Below are 22,598 nucleotides of genomic sequence, written 5' to 3' on the forward strand. Positions count from 1 at the left end.
ACATTTTGAAATAGCTTAGGGTTCATCCCTACCCTCTTTGACAAAAACCTTATTATCTAAATGCACAGTGGGCAATCCTCAACTTTTACTCTCCTGTTGTCCCCAGGACAACATACGGGCTACCTTCAGTTTAAAGGCTTTAATCTAATCACAACAGAGAAAGAGATAAAAATAATAATGGGGAAGTTAAAATATTTGCCTTCTTTTATTAAGTTTTCAGTATGGTTCCCGACTCTCTTTTAAGGTGGTAAATATAAATGAATTAGGCTTCTTCAGTTCATTTTTACTATTCCAAGAGTCAAGTTCACCAAACTTGTTTCCTCATAGTGTTACTGACACCTTCACATTATGTGTTCTTACACCCACGCATAGCAGTATTATACATCTACAGTGTTAACAGATGCATTAAATACAGAAGGAAAAGTCTCCTTTATCTCTTTTATTTCTGGGGCCTCTAGACCAGGTAACACCCATTCCAGGCATGCAATGTTCAGATGGTTGCTTGCTACTTACCTTAAAACAAGAAGCTCGATACAGTAGTTGCACAACATGACCAATACTTGTTTTTGATGCCTGAGGAAATCTTGGTTCTAGTCTTTGCACAACAAAAAGTACCAGAACTTTCCTTGAGAGAGCAGAACCATCTTCTAATGCCAGTAACACCAACTTCAAAGCTTCTTCCTGCATAGCTATAAGAAAAGAACATGAGTTCATGATAAATGAGGAGCCCTGCAGATCACATCTGTCAGTCTTCTTTGGATATTAGTTTATAGTGGTTCATTATCTCTAGTACTCAAATACTTAGCACAAAAAGAGAACATCATACATACATAAATATAGTTTACTTAGAAAGTAATCAAGCAAAAGACGTGTCCTACTGAACAACCAATCAAAATACAAGTAAACAGATTTTAAACAAAATATATCCTCTATAGCTTTGTAATAGTCAACTAGATAATCATAATGTTGAAGTGAAAAAGGCCCTTGTTTATAAAACTCACAGAGCTACTCTGACAAATAACATGTGAAGGACACACAGTAGTCTTAAAATAAATGGTAATTTTTTTATGCTTGAGACTGTTGCTTTGCCTGTCAGAATTATTTTGTATATAATTTAAAAGTAGTATTAGCCACTGGATGCAATACCTAAAGGCATCAATTTGTGTTGCTTTCCAGTCAGGGAGGTAAAAGTATAATCTGAATCTAATCATAAGGGGATATCAAAAAACCCCAAATTAAGAACATTCTATAAAATAACTGCCTGTATTCTTCAAGAATAGCAACATTAGACAAAGAAAGACTGAAGAATGGTACTATGTTAAAGAAGACTAAAAAGAGGTATGACAGTGTCTTCCCTGGCAGTCCAATAGTTAAGACTCTGTGTTTCCACGGAAGAGGGTATGGGTTCAATCCCTGATAGAGGAATAAAGACCCTGCATGTCACATAACAGCTGTGACAAATAAATACATGACATCATCTTAGACTCAATCATAAAATGAAAAAAATTAATGCCATAAAAGATATTTCTGGAATAACCAACAAAACTGGAATATAAGTTTTAACAAATTTAAATTTTCTGAATTTGATGAATGTATTCTTTTTAATTAAAAAAAGACTTAAGTGTAAGCAGTAAAGGAGGCATGAAATAGGCAACCTACTCTTAAATGGTTCAAAAAGATGAGAAAGTGAACTATATAACAAATATAGCAAAATATTACAAATGAGTGAATATGGATAAAGAGTACAAAGGAATTCTCTACATTATTCTAGTAACTTTTTGGTAAAAATATACTGGTTCTCAATGAAAACAATGGAACTGAAAGATCATCTAGAATCTAGATTAAAAATCAAATCCCTTCTTTTTCAAAGTGGGACATCAAGACTCAGAAAAGTTAAGTGACTAGGCCAAGTTTCACAATCAGTAAGCAACAAAATAATAACTAGAAACAAGGACTTTTTAAAAATTGAGGTAAAATTCATATAACATAAAATTAACCATTTTAAAGTAAACAATTCACAATGGTATAAAACCATCAACTCTATCTAGTTCTAGAGACATCTTCATTATCTGACAGGAACTCAATAACCATTAAGCAGTCACTCCTCATACCACTGACCCCTGCAGCCTCCAGCAACTACTAGCCTGATGTCTGGTTCTATGGACTGACATTTGTGTATGCAGAATATGTGACCTATTCCCTGACTTCCTTCACTTAAAATAACATTTTCAAAGTTCATCCACATTGTGGTATGTATTGGTATTTCAATCCTTTCTATGGCTAAATAATACAGTATTTATAAATATACCACATATTGGTTATCCATTCATAAAAACTGATGGGATTGCTTCCATCTTTTGATTATTGTGAGTAACACTGCTATAAATATTCATGCACAAATACTAGTTTGAATACCTGTTTTCAGTTCCTTTGGGTATACACCTAAGAGTGGAAATGCTGGATCATAAGGTAATTCTACATTTAACTTTCTGTGGAACCACCAAACTGTTTTTCCACAGGGGCTCCCTAACATCCTCGATTAACACTTTTATTTTCCACTTTTTAAATTACAGACAACCTAGTGGATATGAAATGGTATCTCACTGTGATTCTGATTTGCATTTCTTTAATGACTAATGACACTAAGCATCTTTTCATGGACTTTTTCACCATCTATGTATCTTCTATGTAGAAATATTTATTTAAGCCCTTGGCCATTTTTAAACTGTGCTATTTATTATCTTTTTGTCATTGAGTTTCAGAACACAGGATATTTGATAACTAGTCTAGTGCTTCTTAGGCTTCCATGGTGGCTCACTGTTAAGAATCTGCCTGCAATGCAGGGGATGCAGGTCCCTGGGTCAGGAAGATTTGGAGAAGGAAATGGCAACCCACTCCATATTCTTCCTGGAGAATCCCATGGACAGAGGAGGCTAGTTGGCTATAGTCCACGAGGTCACAAGAGTCAGAGACAATTTAGCGACTAAACCAACACACCACCTAGTGCTTCTTAGATAAGGTAAATAAACATGAGGAAATATCCACAGGCGGCATTCTCAAATTATATATAAATATGGAAGATTCTCTGGAGAAGGAAATGGCAACCCACTCCAGTACTCTTGCCTGGAAAATCCCATGGACAGAGGAGCATGGCAGGTTACAGTCCATGGGGTTGCAAAGAGTCAGACACAACTAAGCGACTTCACTTTCACTTTCTATGGATTTTCAAAATTATTTTTCAATTTAACTTTGTATTATGTAAAATAAAACATATACAAAAGTAGAAATAACATGCATTCCTAATACAGCTCCTGCCAGTAAGGGTTCATCTACTCTTTATCCACTTCTCTAGTTTGTTCTAGCTGGAGTGGTTTGAAGTAAATCCAAGATAACATAGCACTTTATCCTTAAATAATTCATTATGTATTTCTAACAGGTAAGCACTTAAAAAATTAACATAACACTATTACCATGTCTAAAAAAAGAAATATATTTCCTTGATATCATCTAATATCCAATCCATGCTGAATTTTCTCCCACTGTCTCAAAATTTCCTCTTACAGTTGGTTTCTTTGAGTAAGCAGCCAAAGTCCATATGTAGCTTTTGATTTGTATGTCTTCACGCTTAACAAGAAAAATCTATACTAGTTTCTCACCACTCTCCCACCCTCCCAATTAGAACAAAATAACTGGTTGCAGAAACAATCATTTTTCTAAACAATATCCCACATTCTCAATTTCGCTAATTTTGCACTTTTTTTTATGGTATGCCTTTATCCTCCTTATTTCATGTAAACTAGAGACTTGATTAGATTTGAAATAAGATTTTAGCTTTTGGGGGTTTTGGGCAGGGCAAGCATACTTCTTATTTTGTATATCACATAGGTATATAAGACCTAGATGTCTCACTTTTAGTAATATCAAGATTCATCAGTGGGTTCAGGCCTTTTGCATTTACTAACCTTTCATCTGGGCTTCCCTGGTGTCGCAGAGGTTAAAGCGTCTGCCTGCAATGCAGGAGACCCGTGTTCGATCCCTGGGTTGGGAAGATCCCCTGGAGAAGGAAATGGCAACCCACTCCAGTATTCTTGCCTGGGAAATAACATGGATGCAGGAGCCTGGTGGCCTACAGTCCACGGGGTCACAAAGAGTCAGACACAACTGAGCGACTTCACTTTCACTTTCAACCTTTCATCTATTGGTTTTAACAGCCAATAGTAATTCTTACCTAGACCCATTAATTCACCTGATGTGATTTTTCTAACTTTAACATTTTTTTTCCTATATTTATTAGCTAGAACTCTGCTAAAGGAAAAACTTACCCTCAAAATTCTGAGAAACTGTCCTTGAAAGTAACTTAAAAAGGCAGAAAAAGCATGCTTGATTTTTTTCTATTCCTTTTCCAATTTTTAGCATAATGTGTTGGTGTTGTAGTAACTGACAAAGATAACCAATTAATTTTTTCTGTACTAACATTACAGGATCACGGATTTTTACACATTTTATGTTTTTTAATTCATTATAGTCATTATTCATTTGGAAGTTCAAATTGTCCCACTTTTATCCAGTGGGAGCCTTTTCAAATTCTGTGTCCTTTTGACAAGATTCCGACGGTCTTTAAAAGCTTTTTTACTTTCTAGCACAAGACTTCCCAGGCTCATCTTGTACTTTTTCTATCCTAGAACTGGCATAAGACATTTATTCAAAGAGCCCTACTTCTTTTTAGTATGAAATGTTATCTGGGTGCTATGGCTATTCATTCCTTTCAAGCCTTTACAGTGGACAGTTAGGAAATACTTATTTTCTAGAAAAAGAAAATTAAATGAGTCTGTACTTATTTGCCAATTAAAATTTAAGGATGCAGGCTTTTTACATAAATTCTTTGATTTCATACTTATATCTCTTTTTAAATGTCAAAAATTTTTGTTTCCGATGGCATTAATATAACTACTTACTTGCTGTATCCTAATTCATTTCAAAATAACAATATCAGTAAGACTAGTGAATATAATCTATTATATATCACACCAGGAATATAAAAATCAAAACACTGTGTTCTAGTCACCTGAATTAATTCATTCCTGATGAATATGCTGCCAAAATAATGTTTAGCTTTTTGTTTTTAGGCATTTTTTTGTTCTATTCATTTTATTTAAATTTCTAAAACTCATATTTACTAAAAATTGTTTTAAAATTACATAAAACCTTTACACAGGTTCAAAGTACAAATCAAGGTACACTGAGAGAGGTCTAGCTTCTGGTCCTGTCTGGTTTCCCTCTGTTCTTCCTAACTACATGTTTATTATGTTGTAACTTTTCCTACCAATGTTCTTTTGAAAAATATAAACAAATAATTTGAAAATGGTTGTTTCTTCCTTTTCGAGATAAAAATTTGCTTTCCTACAATAAGCATATTATTCTGCACCTTGCTTATTTTCTATCGTAATGTATATTACATTATCATAGGCAGCAGACTATACACATTTTCCTCATTCCTTTCAACAGTTGCAGGGCAATCCACTGGAAAGATAGATAGCAGTTTACTAAGCCAGTCTCCTATTCAGACTTTCAAGTTCATTCTAGATGTCTGCTATTATAAATAGTGCTTTATTAAATTTATGCATTCTATATTTTTCACCATATTTATACGACAGATTGCTAGAAAAAGGACTGCTGGGCCAAAGAGTAGATGTGCAGATGATTTTGCTACATACTGACAAATTCCTCTCTCTATACTTTGCCCCACTTTGCATTCCCACTATTACTGGATGAAAGTACCTGTTTTCCCACAGGCTTGACAACAAAGTTGTCAGACTTTTGAATCTGGCCAATCTGACAGGTGAGAAATGGTATTTCAGTGTAATTTTAATGTATATTTCTCTTAATATGAGAAATACTGAGTATCTTTTTATATGTTTGAGGGCCATTTACATTACTTTTTCCCTTGAATTGTCTGCATTTTTGGTCAATTTTTTAATTGGGTGGCTGGTATATTTCTTCTGAGTTTTTTTACAAGTAAATATATTGGGCTTTCCTGGTGGCTCAGACAGTAAAGAATCTGCCTGCAATGCAGGAGACCTGGGATCAATCCCTGGATAAGGAAGATCCCCTGTAGGAGGGCATGGCAACCCATGCCCACTCCAATATTCTTGCCTGGAGAATCCTCCTCATGGACAGAGGAACCTGGCGGGCTACAATTCATGGTGTTGCAGAGTCAGACATGACCGAGCAACTACGTACAACACAATTATATATTAGTTATATAAGCCCCTTGTACGTGATATTATATAAATATTTCCCCAAGTTTCTTTTTTTTTTTTAATTTTCTTCAGTTCAGTTCAGTTCAGTCGCTCAGTCGTATCCAACTCTTTGCGACCCCATGAATCACAGCATGCCAGGCCTCCCTGTCCATCACTAACTCCCAGAGTTCACTCAAACTCACGTCCATCGAGTCAGTGATGCCATCCAGCCATCTCATCCTCTGTCGTCCCCTTCTCCTCCTGCCCCCAATCCCTCCCAGCATCAGAATCTTTTCCAATGAGTCAACTCTGCGCATGAGGTGGCCAGAGTACTAGAGTTTCAGCTTTAGCATCATTCCTTCCAAAGAAATCCCAGGGATGATCTCCTTCAGAATGGACTGGTTGGATCTCCTTGTAGTCCAAGGGACTCTCAAGACTCTTCTCTAACACCACAGTTCAAAAGCATCAATTCTTCAGCGCTCAGCTTTCTTCACATGTATCTCACATCCATACATGACCAGTGGAAAAACCATAGCCTTGACTAGACGGACCTTTGTTGGTAAAGTAATGTCTTTGCTTTTGAATATGCTATCTAGGTTGGTCATAACTTTCCTTCCAAGGAGTAAGCGTCTTTTAATTTCATGGCTGCAGTCACCATCTGCAGTGATTTTGGAGCCCCCCAATATAAAGTCTGACACTGTTTCCCCTGTTTCCCCATCTATTTCCTATGAAGTGATGGGACCGGATGCCATGATCTTAGTTTTCTGAATGTTGACCTTTAAGCCAACTTTTTCACTCTCCACTTTCACTTTCATCAAGAGGCTTTTGAGTTCTTCTTCACTTTCTGCCATAAGGGTGGTGTCATCTGCATATCTGAGGTTACTGATGTTTCTCCCGGCAATCTTGATTCCAGCTTGTGTTTCTTCCAGCCCAGTGTTTCTCATGATGTACTCTGCATAGAAGCTAAATAAGCAGGGTGACAATATACAGCCTTGATGTACTCCTTTTCCTATTTGGAACAAGTCTGTTGCTCCATGTTCAGTTCTAACTGTTCCAGTTCTAACTGTTGCTTCTTGACCTGCATATAACTTTCTCAAGAGGCAGGTCAGGTGGTCTGGTATTCCCATCTCTTTCAGAATTTTCCACAGTTTATTGTGATCCACACAGTCAAAGGCTTTGGCATAGTCAATAAAGCAGAAATAGATGTTTTTCTGGAACTCTCTTGCTTTTTCCATGATCCAGCGGATGTTGGCAATTTGATCTCTGGTTCCTCTGCCTTTTCTAAAACCAGCTTGAATATCTGGAAGTTCGCAGTTCACGTACTGCTGCAGTCTGGCTTGGAGGATTTTGAGCATTACTTTACTAGCATGTGAGATGAGTGCAATTGTGCGGTAGTTTGAGCATTCTTTGGCATTGCCTTTCTTTGGGATTGGAATGAAAACTGACATTTTCCAGTCCTGTGGCCACTGCTAAATTTTCCAAATTTGCTGGCATATTCAGTGTAGCAGTTTCATAGCATCATCTTTCATCTTACTTTTCTTATGAGGCTTTATTATGATATAATTTTTAAAAATTATATAGTCAAATATCAATCTTTTCTCTAATTGCTTCTGGATTTGGAGCCAAAGAAAAGAGTGTTTCCTACTTCTAGGTTATAAAGAAATTCACTCTTATGTTCACTTTTGTTGTTGTCGAGTCACTCAGTTACACCTGACTCTTTTTAACCCCACAGACTGCAGCATATCAGGATTCCCTGTCCTTCACTATCTCCCAGAGTTTGTTCAAACTCATGTCCACTGAATTGGTGATGCCATCCAACCATCTCATCCTCTGTCATCCCATTCTCCTCCTGCCCTCAATCTTTCCCAGTTCAGGGTCTTTTCCACTGAGTTGGCTTTTCTCATCAGGTGGCCAAAGTATTGAAGTTTCAGTTTCAGCATCAGTCCTTCCAATTCAGGGTTGATCTCCTTTAGGATTAACTAGTTTGATCTCCCTGCTGTCGAAGGGACTCTCAAGAGTCTTTCTCAGCACCATGGTTTGAAGGCATCAATTTTTATGCACAGCCATGGTCCAACTCTCACAGTCATCCATACGTGACTACTGGAAAAACCAGAGCTTTGACTATATGGACCTTTGTCGGCTAAGTGATGTCTCTGCTTTTCAATACACTGTCTAGGTTTGTCAAAGCTTTTTTTACAAGGAACAAGCATCTTTTAATTTCATGGCTGCAGTCACCATCCACAGTGATTTTGGAGCCCAAGAAAATAAAGTCTGTCACTGTTTCCATTTTTTTCCCCATCGATCTATCATGAAGTGATGTAGCTAGATGCCAAGATCTTAGTTTTGTGAATACTGAGTTTTAAGTTTTTATTACTTATAATTTATTTTTTAATCATTAGTATTTCTAACCTATTTAAAATTTATATAGCTAAGGAATATAAGAAATACATTCATGCAAAAAAAAAAAAAAGAAATACATCCAATTTTATGTTTTTCCACATGTCTATCCAGTAGTCCCAATGCCATTTAAAAAGTTTCATCCACACAAATAAATTCTTCATAGCCTATATAGTTCTAAATCAGAAAGGTAAAACAATACGATATCACAGAAAAGTACCTCATAACCTTGGTATAGGTAAAGATTTTTTAAAAAAAGAATGCAGTTGATGGTAACTACAAAAACTCTGGTGATTCTCATTTTTTCTAATCATTTTTCTGTTTCCCAATTTTAAAGACAATCATGAACTTCTAATTTTCTTCATAAAAAGAAAGTTTATTTTTCCTTTACTTACTACGTGTGCAATATTAGGCCTCTCTCTAATTCAGTTTTCTGATTTGTAAAGTTGGGTCTGTGTCACTTAAAGACTGTTGAGAATTAAATAAGAAATTTATTCAAAGATACTATAGCCCTGTTCATCATATAAGTTATGATCAATAAAAACTAGTTGGGACTTTCCTGGTAGTCCAGTGGTTAAGAATCCACTTTCCAGTGCAGGGGACATGGGTTCGATCCCTGACAAGGGACTAAGATCCCACATGCTGTGGGGCAACTTAAGCCCATGCTGCACAAGAAAAGCCTGTATGCTACAACTAGAGAAAGCCTATTTGCTGCAATCAAGAGCCAGTGCAGCGAAAACAAACATGTCAAGCACCCCAAGGTAGGGTGGTTATTATAAAAAAAAAAAAAAAAGTTTATCTTTCATTAGGTTAAAATTTGTATCCATAAATCAGAGCATTCTCACCTATTCCTAGAAACTGGCACCCTCTAGCCCTGATAGCCAATAAGACAGTGATCTATCTTACCTGGCCCTAGAAACTGGCATCCTCGAGCCCTGACAGCAGCCCATAGGTTGGCAGACAACTGCTGAGGGTTCTGGTGCTGTAATATTAGCTCCGTTACAGTCCTTTCTCCAAGTGAACGGGCTGCGCGTATGGCTCTTACACGACCTTCTTCCTCCACCAGCTGACAGTTTACAAGTGTCACTAGTTTCCTTTGCATTGGACGGCTCAGTGCACTCTGGTTCAAACTAGCTACACCTTCAAGAAAAAGGAAACTACAGTTTTTTTCAATTAAAATAAAAAAGTCAATTTCATTATCTATTTAATAAAAATACCTAGTATTCAACTATTAAGCCACAATTCCTAATGAGTTCCTTATAAGGTACTTTCACTTTTTGACAATCAGTGTTCTGTCCCTGTTTATTACTATTCTGTGGTAACTGGAGTCTAAATTTTAATTACCTCAAATTTTATTTGGGTATCCTGTTCTCTGGGTTATATGTGTCCCACAAAAGACAGCAATTTGGGTTTTTTTAAGTCTATTCTTCATCTTAACTAAAACCATTGAAGATAAATTTGGAGATAAATAAATGAAAAGTTAAATCTAAAAGTAACAATTAACAACAGTTTTGTTTTACTGTACACAAGACATTTAGAACACAGCTCCAGGACAAGATCTTAAATCCAATTCCCTTTTCAACTAAAAGATACTGCTTCAGCAATTCTTCCCTCTCTCCTACATCAGTTGTTCCCTTTCTACTTGATCATTTGCATCAACATACAGTAAGAACAGCATGCTGTTATTTTATACATCTTAAAAACAAATCTTTGTATTCATCCCTTTACTACCCCTCTGCACCCTTTCCTCCGTTTTGTAGCAAATCCTCTAGTGTTGCCTATATTCACAATCTCCAAATCCTTGGTTTACAATCTTTAAAACCTACTCCAATCATGTCTGTGCCACCATCACGTGACTGAAACTGCTCCTCATGACAAGACTTACCTCCACCTTGCTACATCAGGGGTCAATTCTCAATCCTTACCTTATTTAACCTTTCAACAGGACTCAACACAGATCACTCCTAACTCCTTTAAAAACATTCTTTATTTGGCTTCCAGAACACCACTTTCTCTTATTTTTTCCCTCCTTCATCTTTTCCAGTCTTCTTTGCTGATCTCAACTTTTCTTCTTGACTTCTTAATGTTAAACGGCCTAGGACCCAGTTCTTGTTTTCTATATCACTACTTATGTGATCTCATTCAGTCTTATTGGTTTAAATACTATTTATGCTAATGACTCCCCAAAATTACAGCTGCTATACCTAGTCCTTAACGTACATTTACCGGTTACCCAATAGCATCCAAGTGAAGATTTGATATAACCAAATTCAACATAACTAAGACTGAACTCTTGATCTCCTTACCTAAACCTGACTGACCTGCATCCTTGTCTAAGTTGATGGTAACCTCTCTTTCCAGGTGCTCAGGCCCCAAAACTCAAGAATCACACTTGACTCAGATCTTTTTCTCATGCCCCTCATCCAATAATTTAGGAAATCCTTCTGACTCTACCTCAAAAATCATCCAGACTACCTACTTTCCACTACCTCCACTGCTACTAACCCTGTCCCATTAGCCTATTAACCAATACCCTGGTCCCAACCCTGCCCTTCTGCACTGAATTCTCAACAGAGCAGCTAGGGTGACCCTTTCACCATTAGTCAGATCATGTCACTTCTCTGCTCAAAACCCTAGAGTAATTCCCCAATTTCACTCAGAGTAAAAGCTCAAGTCTTTAAAAAGGGCTGCAAGTCTGTACATCATCTGGTCTCACCATTTCTTTTCGTCTACCCCATACCCTCACACACTCTGCTCCAAGCACACTTTCCTATTGTTGTTCTTTGAAGACAATACGCATGTCTTGGGGACTTTGCTATTTCCTCTGCCTGGAACAGTCTTTTCCCAGGAACCGACATGGTTAACTGCTTCATCTCTTTCATCTCAAGTTCAGAAGCTACCATCTTAACAAGGTCCACACTAATTACCTTGTTTAAAATTGCAACCCACCCTTTTCCCCTCACTCTGACATTTCTGATCCACTTAACTGTACTGTTTTCTTTCAACAGCAAATATCATTTATAACATACTATTCAATGTTTTTATTATGCTTTTTGTTTATTATACTTTCTTTTTCCAAAACATAAGTGCTATAAGGGCAGACATTTTTACTAAATGTTTTTATAAGTGCCTGGTACTGAGTACATGCTCTTTAAGTATCTGCTCCATGAATGAATGAGGTAGACAGGATATACTTCTCAAGGAAGTCACTATGTCCAAAATATCCAACAGTGCAAAACATAGAGCACATGCAAAATAAATATTTCATTAATTCATTCACTCAACTTTGTATTACATTTATGACCTGCTAGTTACTGAAGATGCAGTGATAAAATAGAATTCCATTTCTGTCACAGCACTTACTGAACTTCTTTCCCCATCTAATCAATGGACTGTGGGGTCCAGGAAGACCCTAGCCACTGCAGGTGCTCCTAAAATTTAATAAATGACTGAATAAATACATGAAATTGTCTTAGTAGGATTCATTAAAGCTAATATTCTGCTATAGCAACATTAGTTTAACATAAACAATGTATAAATCTCAACATATCTGATGAATTCTTAAATTAATAGCAATACTATCTCCAAAAATATATATAATGTTCTCAATCAAAAAGACATCTATGATCTCTCCAAACAATCTCATTTTTCAAAACTAAAAATTATTTAATAGGGTATCAACACCAAGTATTTCAAAGGTAATGTATTACCAAGGCCTACTCACCCACAAAAATACTTACCTTTACCTCCACTTAGTGGTTTTAAGTAGAGCGCCAAATCTTCAACACATTTCTTTGCAACCTCATAGTGTTTGTTCTCACCTAAATTACTTAACTTTACTGACTGATGATCTGGTACCTAAAAACAAAAAAGAATGAAGAAATACATTCATCTAATTCATGCAATTGTTAACTTTACATTTGATGATAATCTTATTGAGTATGAACTTCTAATACAGACACAATACATCAAACAAGTTTAAGTAAAATTAAAGCCAAGTACCTAGCCAAACTGCTTTCTAAGAACCAAAGATATCATACTTAACAGTATGGATTGGGTGAATTACTAAGAGGGAAAAAAAGGTGGTAACTAATTGTACTGTATCCATGTTATTCCTTGGGGATAACAATGCTATAACTCAGAAAAGTGCTAACATTAGGAGAGGCTACAGAAAGTCATACAGGTTCTCTGTGTACTGCTTCTTGCAATTAAAAAAAAAAAAGCATTTCAAAATAAAAAGTAGGTAAAAAGGGAGAACATTTCCCCCTTAACACCTTCTTCCCATATAACTTACTTACTATAATTTTTATGATCTGCCCCACCTTGTTCTAAATGCAAGGTCAAAGTTTGGGTAAAATATTGGGCAGCTCTTCAATTTCTACAAGTAATCTTTAATAAATTATTTAACTGTTCCAAGTCATGGTTTCTCTACCTGCAATATGAAGATGAAAATCCCTATCTAATTGTGCCATCTCAAAACTCAGTTTAATCCAACAAGTATTGATATTCACGGAGTGCTTACCATGTGCCAAGCAGTTTTAGGCACTAGGCATCTATCAGTGAGCAAAACAGGCAAAACATTTCTTGCCATAGCTTACATTCTAGTAAAGAGAACACATGGCTGATAAATAAAAACAATTAAATAGCATGATAGAAGATGATCAGTAAAAATTATACAGCAAAGGTAAGGGGGATTTGAGAGTATTGGAGGGGGACTGCAATTTGAACAAGGATGGTCAGGATAGGCTTCCTTGTGAATCTTGACATGTGAATAAAGAAATGAGTATCTTAGTCAAAACAGCACTCAGTGCAAAAGCCCTCAGGTGGGAGTATGTTTGGTGTAGCTAACAATTGGTTAGCAGGCCAGAGCGGCTTAAGCAGAAAGACTGAGGATAGTACAGGAGCTGAGGCTGAAAAGGTAATGCAAGCTACGTAAAGACCTGCAAGATAATTTAAGGACCAACTGAGAGAACATTTTTAAGTAAAAGAAAAACACTATGTCTGACCTATGTGCTGTGTGCTTAGTCGCTCACTCATGTCCAACTCTTTGCAACCCCATGCACTGTAGCCCACCAGGCCCCTCTGTCCATGGGGATCCTTTAGGCAAGAATACTGGAGTGGGTTACCATGCCCTCCTCCAGAGGATCTTCACAACCTAGGGATCGAATCCAGGTCTCCCACACTGCAGGCGGGTACCATCTGAGCCAGCAAGGAAGCCCAAGAATACTGGAGTGGATAGCCTATCCCTTCCCCAGGGGAACTTCCCAACCCAGGAATTGAATCGGGTCTCCTGAATTGCAGGTAGATTCTTTACCAGGGAAGCTCCACCTGATCTATAGCAGATGCTAAATAAATGATAGCTTAGTATTATTACAAATAATCTACAGTATTGTATTATTGGATCTAAGACGCCACTACCTGCAAGAGACACCATTATTTGACGCACCCTTAAGAAAAAAATTGCTAAATTATGACACATTGTTGAATATAGACTTGTCTTGATTTCACAGCCTAACTGGATTATAAACAGTGAAAAGAAATTGCTTTAAAAGAAAAACCTCAAGTATCAAGACACTAAAAGAATGGAGTATTTTAATTCACTGAATTTTCTAAGAAGTGATTAATCAGAAAAATCCTTACTTTCTTGCTTTCATATGCAGTACTAAAATTGTAGTATTAAAATATGTAGTACATGATGTACAGAATTTCATTTTCCTCCTCACCTGTAAAATGGGGATAATAACTACCTGAAGAGCTATGACAAGATAATAATAGATGTGGACTGTTTACCAGCATACCTAAAACAAAGTAAGCCCTTATTCAATAGAAATTATTGTAAATCTAGGGTCTTGCTGATTCAATAAAATAATAAGAAATGTTATTTTTATAGCATATGCACATAACCAGAAACTGCAGAATTTGTTACTGACACTCTAAAAATTAGTTTTCTATATATCCATCTTATATATGTATACATATCTATATAGATCTATTTTCTTATTATAACATCATCCTAAAAGTCAAGTGAAGTTTTAAGGAAAATCAAAAAACCTCCACTTAAGGGTTCTATCTAGATGGTTGATCTCTGGCTAAAGCTTTGATTATATTCATTTTCATATCACCTAATGACTAAATATTTATACATGCTTATACAAAAATGTTTCTTATCCACCAAAATCACTTAAAAACATAAGTAGTGTTGACACAGTAGTGAATACAAAGACATATATAACTAAATGGAATTTCTAGTTTTGCATAAAGATTTATGACATTATCTAAAGAAAATCTTTTATGGAATAATGCAAATCAGGTATGTGGAGTATTTTTTATGCCTTGAATATCCCTAAACATATTTTGTATCCCATAATGAACAAAGTTCTATAATTATTACTTATTTCAAATAAGTAAAATCCTGAAAGGTTACCTGGGCTCCAACTAACTGGAGAAGTGCGAAGTTGACAGGAAGCACATCAATGTCTGTGTTGATGGCAGTCTGGTCAAAAGGACAAGCTTTTCGGTGAAGTTTATTCAAGCAGGTCTTACAAACAGTGTGTGAACAACCTAAACTGATGGGTTTGTGCACGTTCTCATCAAATTCATTATAGCAGATTGGACAGGACAGAAATTCTGTCCATTGAGCTGCCTGCACAGGCATTGTGGAAGCTGGATGCTCGGGTTAGCAGTCTAGCAGATCATTATTTTGCTGTGTAGTGTTTTGTAAGCTGGAAATGGACAAAAGTAAGAATTAACCACATATTCATCATTCACCTTTCAAGGGTTAACTGCTTAAGTCAACCATCACAGCTTCAAAACGTAAAAAAACACTTCTGAACAATTCTATACACTTTTAACATCTTTTCTTTAAGTCTATTTGCTGGATTAATTAAATTTCTGAAAACTTTGTGGCTAGAAACAATATCCTAACAGTGTTCCTTTCAACTAAACGTATTTGTATCAGTTGCTCATCAAAGCTTCCATGTATTTTTCTTAAACACCACATCAAATAAGCAGATTAACTTTCTATTAATACAATTTCATTTTTAGAATTTCATTTTGTAAAAATGAAATTTTACAATTTTAGAATTTTTACAATTAATTTTTTTAAGTGTTTCCCTTGGATATCTACTACCACCAAACGTATTATGATCCAAGAGTTAGTGAACTCTGGAAGTAGAGATCCAAACAAAATCACGATGAGTCAGGAGTGAAGGACAGCTGTGACACCTGAATGACCAAATCAGGGAGGATTCAAGTTGGCAGCGTCACAAAAGAGGAACTCTCTGGTAAGGACTTCACTATGGGGCTAAGGCACTAAAAAATATGAAAGAAAACTGTAATGACAGTTATTTGTCCACAAATGAATAATGCCAACCTTAAAATAATAGTACCAAAGTTAAAAAAAAAAGAAAGAAAAGAGGAAATGACAAATCTTGAATCGAATGTGAAGTGAAATGAAGTGGCTCAGTCATGTCCGACTCTTTGCGACCCCATGGACTGTAGCCTTCCAAGCTCCGTCGTCCATAGAATTTTTCAGGCAAGAATACTGCAGTGGGTTGCCATTTCCTTCTCCAGGGAATCTTCCCAACCCAGGGATTGAACCCAGGTCTCCTGCATTGCAGGCAAATGCTTTACTGTCTGTGAGCCACCAGGGAAGTCTGGTGAATTGAATGTAGTTCCCTATAATATTTTTGACAAAACCTACCATTCAGTGATACACACACACACATACACACACATACAAAATCAAAAACCATCAGGTCCAGGGAGCAAGATGTAGAAGAATAAAATAATATTCTTATCTAATAATTCTAAGTAGAAAACCAGCAAAATACAGTTGACCCTTGAACAACACAGGCTTGAACTACCCAGGTCCACTTACACATAGGTATTTTTCAACGGTAAAACCTCAGTACTACATAGTACATCGTTGACTAAATCCACAGATGCAGAAGAACCAAGGATAGGATGGACAAATATAATTTATATGTGGATTAATCCCAACATGATTCAAGGGTCGACTGCAAAAATTTCTATCTTTATATATACATATGATTAAAAGGTACATGGGGAAAAAAAATGACAGTGATTCTTCTTTTCTTATTCCTAAGATTAAAATGCTCTATAATTTTTAATAAACTAAACTATCCAGTATCAAAACATCTAACTTAAAATCTTTAGATATCTAACTTGAACACTACATTCACAAATTTTCTGCATCTTCCAATTCAAAACTTACATAAGTCTGACAGAGGCTCTCTGGTGAACAAGAAATCTAGGTATTTAGGGCAATTAAACAGCCAATACTTTCATTTCATAAGAATGTTTACCAACACAAATATATGAGTACCACAGAAATTGTATATTTAAAAATGCAATAAGATTCAGGATAGAAAAGTATGTAACTGATTCTCAAATAACCTCACGCCCAAATGAAGTATTCTATTAATCTTTATTGTGCCTTTTATGTTCAAAAAAACTAAGGTTTTAAAATGTATCTTGGTAAAAATGGAAGACCGAAGTTGCTGAGTAAAAAGCCCCCTACACAAACTTTTCCTCAAATAGCTCCAATGTAAAGTATCTAATAACTTTATTTTCAAACTAGCCAAATCATGCAAGTTATATTTATTTTACACATTACACTCTCACATTTCCACATCTATCAATGTCATCAACCTGAAAAACAGTTTGCTTTCAACTTTAGAGATGAAGACTAAGCAGGTGAACACATCACACCTTGAAACTAGTCAACATTTTTAATGTTCAGTTCTGGACTGTGGAATTGTACATGGAAAAGGCCTGTAAGGGAAGATGAATTTTATGTTAAATCTAGTACTGAGAGTCCTAATCTAGCTAATAACTTGAACTGATAAAATGTTTACCAAAGCAAGACACCGCATCTATTTTTTTCATAATGGCCACCTGTTTGGAAATGCTAATTCTGTGGGTTAGGGTATCATGGGCCACTGGGTAATAGGAAACTAGCAGCAAATACTCTTTCCTTATTTAGTTTTCCAAGATTATCCTGAAATGCTTTACATTAAAGTTAGTGGGGGGGGGGGGGGGGGTGAAAAGCCATTAAGTTTGAACTGAACATAACAATGCCATCTTGCATATTTTCACCTACTAATTTTGAAGTGTTTCAAATTATTCCAGAATACACTTTATAGTTTTATAATATCCCATATGTGTTACTAGGTTTAAGAACACCAAATGTTTTTATATAATACTGAGAAATTTAATTTCTGGTAGAAATCAAATTAGTATCTTTGAAAGAAAAAGAAAAAAATATGCCAAATTCTCCTTCTGTTACGTGTCAGATTCTTTCTGACAGAAAAATTAAAACTGAACTTTCCTTATAAGAAATGATTTGACCTTTTAAAATGTTTTTCCTCAGTACCACTGTAAATATATTCTAGATGTCTCGATTACAATAGACAAAATTTTGTCTAAAACACTAAAATGTTTAGTGATGACAAAATTGGCTTTTCATTCCTTTCAAAAGCACTTAGTAAATGTCTACCTAGAAAATATTTTTATAATTATCAAAAATGATAAAAAGCCTACTGTTTTTATAATTTATTTTTAAAAAGTATCTAAATGAACCAATGCAAACTAAGATATACATAGCAATTTATTTGAATCTGTGGAAATTTAAATTGCTAATAACATTTATATTTAATAGTAAAGTAAGTATCCATCCTAAAGATACTCCCCAAACACCTCAAATTGAGATAAAATAGCTTTAAAAGCCCATACCTCTAGATATATAAAGGGACTACTTAAGAAAAACAAGTTAAATTCAAATTAAACTATTTGTATTAAGTAATTTCAGTTACTAAAACTGAAGAAGAATAACAAGATAAAGCCTAGGAGTGAGAAACACTAAGAGAGACCTTAAACGGATTTTTACTCAAGTAAGTTTTCAGGCTATAAGTTCCTTGCTATGAATACAAACTTATAAAAAAGGAAGAATAATAGACATCTCTTATATGATGCAAATTAGAAACTGCTTTATTAAAAGCAAACTGTTTATCAGCTAAGTACTTTCATTTTCTGTTAACTAGTCTACCATGTTATTATGCAAGTAGTCCAGGACTACGAAACTTGATTTTAAAATACCAGGTTAAGGTTTATGCCTCATTCACTACTGTATAATAAAAAAATAAAGCATTTTACAATTCTCTTTATGAAGATGTAAACATTAGGGCTCAGATATGTTAATTAAAACATTCATTGTTTTCATTTTAGTTCACCCATGTGAGAAATTCAAGCTACTTTAATGGACTGTAATAGCACTTCTCAATTCAGAAACCTTAAAAACAGTAGTTCTGGACTTAAAAAATTATATTTAAAGCATCATAGGTACAATTTAGATCTTACTCTATAAAACTAACAAAACCAATGAAAATAATCTCTAAATTCTAAAACTCAGCATTCAAACATACGAAAAGGACTGGAAAAAAGGAACTGTATTACCATTTTAAAGACTGCTATTATATGTGCTTTAGTGTATGTTAGAAAAGACATGACCCAAGTTTTACTTCTAAAATCCATTGTTGTTGAACTCAGTTTTTTAATAAGTATGATATTTCACTTTCAATTCCTTCTATTAGAACAGTAAAGGCATAATTTTCTATTTTAATTAATATAACCAATAAAGTTTTACTACTTTAGTCATGACAACTTGAAAAATACTTTCTTGTGACAGAACTTACTCACTTATGCCTATTAAACAATGACCACTGGATAACTTTACTCGTCATATCATCAAAGTCTTTAGCCTTTGGGTTATTCTGATTCTAAGAAGATAATCTACCAGGAAATTTTTGGCTTTCATGTGTCTACTTCTATTCAGATGATTTATTTCTTGGAAGAGTAGGGATATTCTAGAACAGTACTGTCCAGTAGAAATATAATGTGAGTCACAAGTAACTTAAAATATCTAGTAGTCACAATAAGGCAGGGAAAAACACGTGAAATTAATTTTAATGATAATTTGCTTAACCCAATTTATCCAAAATATCATTTCAACATGTAATCAATGTAAGAAATTATAAATTCTTTTTATTTTTTGGACTAAGTCTCAAAACATAATATGTATTTTACATTTATGGCACATCTCAATTCACACCAGCCACATTTCAGGTACTTAAGTGCCACATGTAGCTAGTATTGGACAGTGCAACTGTAGAGTATTTACAATTACAAAGTATTAATCAAAACTAACTTTTATCAAAAATGTGAGATTAAAGCGATATCTACACTTAGGAAGGTTTTCATAAAACTAAAAAACTTGAGGATCATAAAGATGTTACTTAATATTTATGAAGCTAGGTTTACAACATTATTTTAAATTTTCAGCTAGCTTTATTTTACTACATGCTTCCATTTTCCCATCAACAGAAAATGAAACTTTAATCTATTTCAAACAAAACTATAAACAAGTACTTATTATAATGAGATCTGATTGTAAGTTTATTTAGCCTTCTTTGATATTGCATACAATGCAAGTTTTATTCCTGAATATAAAATTGCATGGAAACAAAAATGCTTTCCCTCCCAAAAGAATTTTTTTTTTAACTTTCTCAAACTGGAATACACAGCAAATTACAAAAGCACAAAGTGAAATAATCAAGACATATGAACAAAGGACATAAGTCTTACATGTCAGGTTAACCCAACAGTAATAACAGATCAAGAATAACTCAAAGAATCCACTAACGAATATGACTGCAATTAAGTTCTCAAATAGGTGCAAATTTGAATTATAACATCTGCTTTTTCTAAACATGTCTAAAATATATGTTTAATGTGTTATCCTTCCAGCTAGTTTCCAAACTCTAAAAATTTGGAAAAGGTCAATTTCCAAATCAACAAAAATGGCAATACTGAAAGATGGTCTTTGACAGGATGTAATGGCATCGACTTCTTCAAGAACTGAATGTGGAAGTAAACAACATAAGAAAAGGATGTTATGCTAAAACAGTGGTGTAGCTCTTTAAGCAGATTTTTAAAAATCCATGAACTTGTCTTACTGTTTCAAGAACCCACAACTAAATTTCTATGCTTAACTATAAACAGGCTGCACAAAAGCTACCTAAAATCTTTCTTTCTCTGCTTTTGAGTGTATCAATTTAGTGTAGCAACATTAACTTTCTCAGGTTAATCAAAAGTTCCTACCGGAACTTAAAGTTTGACAAATACAAAAATGGAAAAAAGATTACTTAAACACTTTATTTGGGATACAAAGTCATTCTAATCACAGCTAGTGGGAGGAGAATAGGAATTAAAAAGAAGGGGCCTAGCTAAGGGGAGAGTAGGAATTAAAAGGGAACCTAGGTGGTTATTTAAAAAAAAAAAAAAGGAGGGTAGGGATCATGAAATGAGATCTACTTTATGTCAGTGATTACTTGAGACTATTTTGATGTCAAGGTTCTGTCTGCCGGTATCTTAAACTGTTCTGTGATTCCAAGGATGGAAATGACAGCTACCTACCCCCATCTTCTCCCTTCCTGAAAGCTAAGAAGAGAGAAAAGTAGAGCTGCTTCTGAGAAACAAAGATGCTTTCTACCATTCTTCTAAGATGGTGGAAGAGTCTCCTTAACAGGCTTCCCCAAGAAGGAAAAATGAAACAGGGCAAGAAGAAAACCATAGCAGAATTCCCTGGCTGTTTCATGCCATTGCTCCGTCACCACCACTCTGCAACCACTTAGGTCCGGCCCTCTCCCTCCCAGGAGGTTAAGCCCTCCCAGGGCATTGTTTGGCCGGGGTCCCTATTTAACACTCAGTCGCTTCCACCATCCCTGCATCTCGGGAAGCCCCAGGGCAGAGAGCCGAAAAGATAGGAGAGGACTTGGTTTCGAGGACCACCTCCAACCCCACTCTTACTAACTGGTGTAGAAAAGGGAGAGGGAAGCCTGCCCTTTGCTTGGATGGGTTCCTTAGGGGCTGAAGCGTCCCCCCGGCCGCTGTCGACGGGAGGTGGCCATTTGCGCCAGGCGCTCGGTACTAAAAAGCCCTACCGGGGCGAAGGGCCTCCTCCTGCCCAAGACTCCGGGCCCCGTTCGGGTGTCAGGTGCGGCCCTCAGTTACCAACCCTCGGAGCACCGGAGACAACAACACAGAGGCCACGGGTTGAGACCAGTCTCCCGCCCGACCGCCGGGGACCGAAGACCCGGGCTGGGGCCCGAGCCGCATCGTGCCCGCCCCCGCCCTACCTGAGGGGGCCCGGGTGGGGTCGCTAAGGGCCGCTCCCGGGGGCCCCGCGACCGCGCGGCTCGGCGACGGAGGCGCCTCGTCTCGCCGGGGCAGAGCTCGGCGGCGGCTTCACGGCCTCAAACTCCATCGGGAGCTACAGGGACAGCCCCGTTGGCGGCGGCGGAGGCCGCGACGGGGCCTCCTCCTCCTCCCTCCGCCTCCGCCTCCTTCTCCTCCTCCCCCTCCTCACCACGGAGGCGGACCTGGAGGGATCCCGACCTAGCTCTCGCGAGAAGATACTCCCCACCTCACGCGAGATCACACATGACCGGGAGTTGGGGAGGTGGAAGAGAAGTGTAGCAACCCCCGCCACCTGGACTGCGCATCCGCTTTCCTCTTGTCGACTGAACCACCCCTATCACGTGACCAGGGAACCCTGGAGGACTGTGGGAGGTGTTGTTAGCAGACCTGGCAAGCCAAAGGGGTTGATGGGAAACTCCCTGCACATTAATATGCACCTCGAGCCAGCCTCGAGACTCTGGTTTGAGCCAGAGTCTGACTCACCTTGTGGAAGGTGTAGTATATGGATTGAGCATAATCTGATGCATCTATATTATATTGTACTGACTCTCCCATAATAAAATGCTGACCGAATCCCCCAGGCGCTGCACCGAAGTGTTAAGCAAGCTCCCTATTTAAAAAATAAAAACAAGCATTCGTTTGCCTGGCATAACACTTATTTCTTTTTTTAAACAGAAAATTCTG

General features: G+C 36.5%; 1 protein-coding gene across 4 annotated transcripts in view; it reads right to left on the reverse strand.

The window, feature by feature from the left end:
* RC3H2 (ring finger and CCCH-type domains 2) overlaps positions 1 to 22,097 on the reverse strand; it is a 59,713-nt gene extending 37,616 nt beyond the window's left edge. For 2 of the 4 annotated variants that reach the window (XM_019970782.2, XM_070799214.1), the window contains exons 1-5: positions 21,854 to 22,096; positions 15,061 to 15,358; positions 12,377 to 12,494; positions 9,543 to 9,776; positions 514 to 689 (exon numbers count right to left, since the gene is read on the reverse strand). In XM_019970782.2, coding sequence (XP_019826341.2) covers positions 514 to 689; positions 9,543 to 9,776; positions 12,377 to 12,494; positions 15,061 to 15,291 — 759 coding nt within the window. In that variant the 5' untranslated portion in view covers positions 15,292 to 15,358; positions 21,854 to 22,096. Of the gene's footprint in view, positions 1 to 513; positions 690 to 9,542; positions 9,777 to 12,376; positions 12,495 to 15,060; positions 15,359 to 21,853 lie in introns of all 4 variants that reach the window. The other 2 variants (XM_019970781.2, XM_019970779.2) reach the window with 2 other exon arrangements.
* Between the last annotated feature and the right edge of the window lie 501 nt (positions 22,098 to 22,598).

The sequence above is a fragment of the Bos indicus genome, chromosome 11 (assembly GCF_029378745.1).
Source record: "Bos indicus isolate NIAB-ARS_2022 breed Sahiwal x Tharparkar chromosome 11, NIAB-ARS_B.indTharparkar_mat_pri_1.0, whole genome shotgun sequence".
NCBI classification, from domain to species: Eukaryota; Metazoa; Chordata; class Mammalia; order Artiodactyla; family Bovidae; genus Bos; species Bos indicus.